Here is a 4,882-nt window from a genome sequence, read left to right as displayed (position 1 = left end):
TTACCTGTGTGTGTGTTACCTGTGTGTGTGTTACCTGTGTGTGTTACCTGTGTGTGTGTTACCTGTGTGTGTTACCTGTGTGTGTGTTACCTGTGTGTTACCTGTGTGTGTGTGTGTGTGTGTGTTACCTGTGTGTTACCTGTGTGTTACCTGTGTGTGTGTTACCTGTGTGTTTACCTGTGTGTGTTACCTGTGTGTGTTACCTGTGTGTTACCTGTGTGTTAAATGTTGTTTACTGTTGTGTTACCTGTGTGTGTTACCTGTGTGTGTTACCTGTGTGTTACCTGTGTGTGTTACCTGTGTGTTAAATGTTATTTTCTGTGTGTTACCTGTGTGTGTGTTACCTGTGTGTTACCTGTGTGTGTGTTACCTGTGTGTTACCTGTGTGTGTGTTACCTGTGTGTGTTACCTGTTTGTTACCTGTGTGTGTGTTACCTGTGTGTGTGTTACCTGTGTGTTACCTGTGTGTGTGTGTGTGTGTGTGTGTGTGTGTGTTTCCTGTGTGTGTGTGTGTGTGTGTGTGTGTGTTACCTGTGTGTGTGTTCCGTGTGTGTGTGTTACCTGTGTGTTAAATGTTATTTTCTGTGTGTTACCTGTGTGTGTTAAATGTTATTTCCTGTTGTGTTACCTGTGTGTTACCTGTGTGTGTTACCTGTGTGTTAACTGTGTGTTACCTGTTGTGTTAACTGTGTGTGTTACCTGTTGTGTTACCTGTTGTGTTAACTGTGTGTGTGTTACCTGTGTGTTACCTGTGTGTTACCTGTGTGTTACCTGTGTGTTACCTGTTGTGTTAACTGTGTGTGTTACCTGTGTGTTACCTGTTGTGTTAACTGTGTGTGTTACCTGTGTGTAGTAGCGGAGGTGTGTGTTTCTGGCCCGTGTCTGAACGGAGGCAGCTGCTCTCCTCAGGGTTCCTCCTTCACCTGCTTCTGCCTCCCAAACTTCAGCGGACTCACCTGTGAGCTGGGTGAGAAACACACGATTAAAAACACAATAAGAATGAAATGTGAAAGTTTAAGCAGATTTGTTTGTATTGGTTTGGGGCTGAAACAGAAATATGAAACTGTTCTTACCTGTGTTGCAGAGCGGAGTTCGGTGCTGGACACCTGTCTGCTGCAGAACGGAGGCTGTGAGCATTTCTGTGATGAAGATGAGGAAGGACGAAGACTGAAGTGCTCCTGTGCCGATGGATACTTCCTGCATGACGACGGGCGGAACTGCATCGCTAAAGGTAGACGTTTAACATCAACATTTTAAAATGTAAGCAGAGGCCCCAGTGTAGATCCCTGCGGGACGCCATATTTAACTCTACAGTTTTAATGCAAAATGTGATGTTTTTTTAAAGATCAGAATAATATCAGCTGTTTTATGAAACAAATCAACGTGTTTTCTGGACGTCTCAGAGGCCATAGCGTGCGGCATGGTTCCGGTTCTGCTCGGGGGAAACAAGGCGGAGCAGGATCCCCGGGCTCGGATCGTCGGGGGGGAAGACTGTCCGAAAGGGGAATGCCCCTGGCAGGTAGGTTGCCTTAAAGGGACAGTACACCATTTACTGCTAACCCTGTAATCTGTCCTTCTCTGAGCGGGGGGGATCCCAGAGTTACACAACTGGACTTTAACCCTGTAACCTGTCAGAACCAGAATCTGTTGGAGACCCTCGAGGTCACCTGATAACACACAGGTCAAACTGAGTCAAGAGAAACAGAATCAGGGAATTAGATCCATGTTTTCTGTCCTGATAGAAGCTCTGAGTGTTCATCGTTAATCAGATACTGTTCCTGTTGTTCCTCAGGTTCTGCTGGTGTACAAAGGGAAAGGGTTCTGTGGAGGAGTGATCTTTAAACCCTTCTGGATCCTCACAGCCTCTCACTGCATAGAGGACACCGAGGTCCAGTTCCTCAAAGTGGTCGCAGGTACGAACTACTGACCCTAACCCTAAAAAGTGGTTGATACCAACACCTGAGAAATCTACAGTTCTAGAAAACAGAACCAGTTCTTGCTTTGTGTTTCCTCCGACAGCATTATTAATTTGTCAAGTGAGGTCAGAAAGGCTATATTATTGTTTACAGCAGTTCTCAACCACTGGGCAACTCAAGAAAAGGTGTTGTTTTCCCTCTATGTCGAGTCAACTGCAGTGTACCCTGTGGTATTGAATATCTGTGTTAATGTGTGTTATTGTTTCTACATCTGCTTTATGTGTTGAATTCCTGAAATTAGCTATGGCAGTTAAATAGTTTTCACTGCACTCGCAGGTTATGTTACTGCTTACAAACGAGAATTAAAACGTGTTCCTCTCGTTGTTTTCAGGCGAGCACAACACGGCGGTGTCGGAGGGCACGGAGCAGCTGATCTCGGTGTCTCAGATCTTGATGCACGAGGGCTACGTGAAGCGCACGGCGAATAACGACATTGCGCTGTTAAAGCTATCGTCGCCCGTGATCTTCTCTGCGTTCGCCGTGCCCGCCTGCCTGCCCACGCGTTCGCTGGCAGAGCGCGAGCTGTGGGCCGTGAGCGAGCACACGGTGAGCGGCTGGGGGCGGCGCGCGGAGAACGGGCCGACCTCTAACGTCCTGCGGCGCCTGAAGGTGGCTATTACTATTATTATGATTATTATTATTTTGTATTTCTTTGTAGAGAGGGAGCAGGTAATATAAGAGTATTTTCTTCTCCCTGCTCCTTTTCAGGTATGGTGTTAAACACTATAAACTAGAGACATGTTTTGTAAATAATTGATATATATTAAGTTGTGCATACCATGAAGGAAACAAATCAATCTGTTCCTCACTTCAGGTGCCGAGGATCCGGACGCAGCAGTGCGAGGAGCAGAGCGGCGTGAAGCTAACGGCTAACATGTTCTGCGCCGGCTACATCGAGGGTCGTCAGGACTCGTGTAAAGGAGACAGCGGCGGCCCATTGGTCACTCAGTACCACCGGACCACCTTCCTATTGGGCATCGTGAGCTGGGGGCGGGGCTGTGCTCGGCCCGGGAACTACGGCATCTACACCCGCGTGTCCAACTTCCTGCCCTGGATACACAACCACACCAGGGCCCCGAACGCACCGCAAGAGAACCAGAACATGACCCTAAACGCACCGCCGGGGAACCAGAACGTGACCCTGAGCGCGACGCCGGGGAACCAGAACGTGACCCTGAGCGCACCGCCGGGGAACCAGAACGTGACCCTGAGCGCACCGCCGGGGAACCAGAACGTGACCCTGAGCGCAACGCAGGGGAACCACAGTGTGACCCTGAACGCACCGCAGGGGAACCACAGCGTGACCCTGAACGCACCGTAATAATAATCCATCTTTAGAGTAAAAATACAAAAAGACAAATCAAAATATTCAGGGTTTCTCTGTTCCTTTCAAATTAAAGAACATTAGACTTAGTTCATTATATCTCTGTTTGATGATGTGTAGAAACTGAGCCTTCTGTAGGAGCTGAAGTATACACAGGTAGAAATTAATATGTCACTAAGAACTTTCAGATTTTTGTACAAATGTCCGTCTGAAATAAAGCACATTTTGTCTAAAAACTGTAGGATCTTTGCAGAAAGTTATCTGATAATAAACGGAGTATATAAAGCTCAGATTCATGAGTAAATAAACACGTGCTCCTCCTCCATCTGCAGTATTTACTTATTGTGTAATCGTGCCTCTCTGTTAGTTCATCATTTCTGTAGAAAATATGCACTTTTACTGCAGAAAATACTCTATAGTTTGTGTACTTATATGTGTAGTGCTGCTGCTGATACGTGTACCACATGGAGCTGGAATAAATCCTAAATAAATACATGAGTTTAAATAATAATAATAATAATACATTACATGTATATAGCATTTATAGAAATCAGACTTCATCAGAGTTTTCAGCAGATAGCAAAGGGTCAAAGGTCAGGTGGAGGTGTGTTCACTGACCTGGTGGAGATAAAAGCTCTTTAGTCTGGGTATAGAGGAGACAGTGAACACATCACGATGTTTGAGAGGAGCGTCTGCTTTCTGCTGATCGGCCTCTCTCAGGCTGCAGGTAAACAGGAAACACACCGTAGCATGTTAGCATGACAGGCAGGTACATACAGAGGGGAGGTTAGCATGTTAGCATGGTGTTAGCATGACAGACAGTAACACATAGATGTGGTGTTAGCATGTTGGCATTTTAGCTTTTTGTCAACGTAAAAAAACAACTGGCCTTTTTTCAGTTGTTTTAGTAGTTCTGCGTCTCTTAGTATTTTAACAGACGTCTATTTGCTAATTTTATGTTTCTATATTACATGTTCATCTCTTTCACGTCTGTTTTTGGTATGTTTTTAAGAATCTCTGGTTGTTTTAACTTTTGTTGCTTCTTTATGTAGTTTTCTGTTTTTTTTGTAGTTTTCTGTTTTTTCGTAGTTTTCTGTTTTTTTGTAGTTTTTATTTTTTTTGTAGTTTTCTGTTTTTTTTGTAGTTTTCTGTTTTTTTTGTTAGCTTTAAGGATGTCTCTATTTTAACATCCTTTTTTTATCGTATTTTGAACGTTTCGAGTCTCTTTCTGGTGGTGTCGCCTCTCTCAGTGAACTACTTGAGTATATTAGTGACTTCCCAACAGAAGATATTAGCCGTAACTTTCATCAGAGGCTCAGAGGAGCGTTCATTAATCTTCTATGATGCTAACCTGATGCTAACCTGATGCTAAACAGCTATTTCCAGGTGTTTCCAGTAGTTAATAATAATATAATGTTCTGTAGTGTTTGTTGAGAGGCAGCAGGTCCTGACAGGATGTAATAATAATATGTTTAATAGTGTTTTTGGAGAGGCAGCAGGTCCTGACAGGATGTAATAATAATATGTTTAATAGTGTTTTTGGAGAGGCAGCAGGTCCTGACAGGATGTAATAATAATATGT

At 44.3% G+C, this 4,882-nt stretch overlaps 1 protein-coding gene across 1 annotated transcript; it reads left to right on the top strand.

Moving 5' to 3' along the window:
* Positions 1–853: 853 nt before the first annotated feature.
* On the top strand, positions 854–3,341 carry LOC104945669 (coagulation factor VII-like; the record flags this gene model as incomplete). Its single annotated transcript, XM_010771377.1, has 6 exons — positions 854–967; positions 1,085–1,231; positions 1,404–1,519; positions 1,793–1,913; positions 2,308–2,585; positions 2,791–3,341. Coding segments are annotated over 6 exons (1,283 nt in total), but the record flags the coding sequence as incomplete, so codon positions are not given.
* Between the last annotated feature and the right edge of the window lie 1,541 nt (positions 3,342–4,882).

Source organism: Notothenia coriiceps, unplaced genomic scaffold, assembly GCF_000735185.1.
Source record: "Notothenia coriiceps isolate Sejong01 unplaced genomic scaffold, NC01 NC01_scaffold00009942, whole genome shotgun sequence".
Lineage (NCBI taxonomy): Eukaryota > Metazoa > Chordata > Actinopteri > Perciformes > Nototheniidae > Notothenia > Notothenia coriiceps.
The sequence above is the reverse complement of the archived record's forward strand: the minus strand, read 5'-3'. Positions and strand labels throughout refer to the sequence as shown.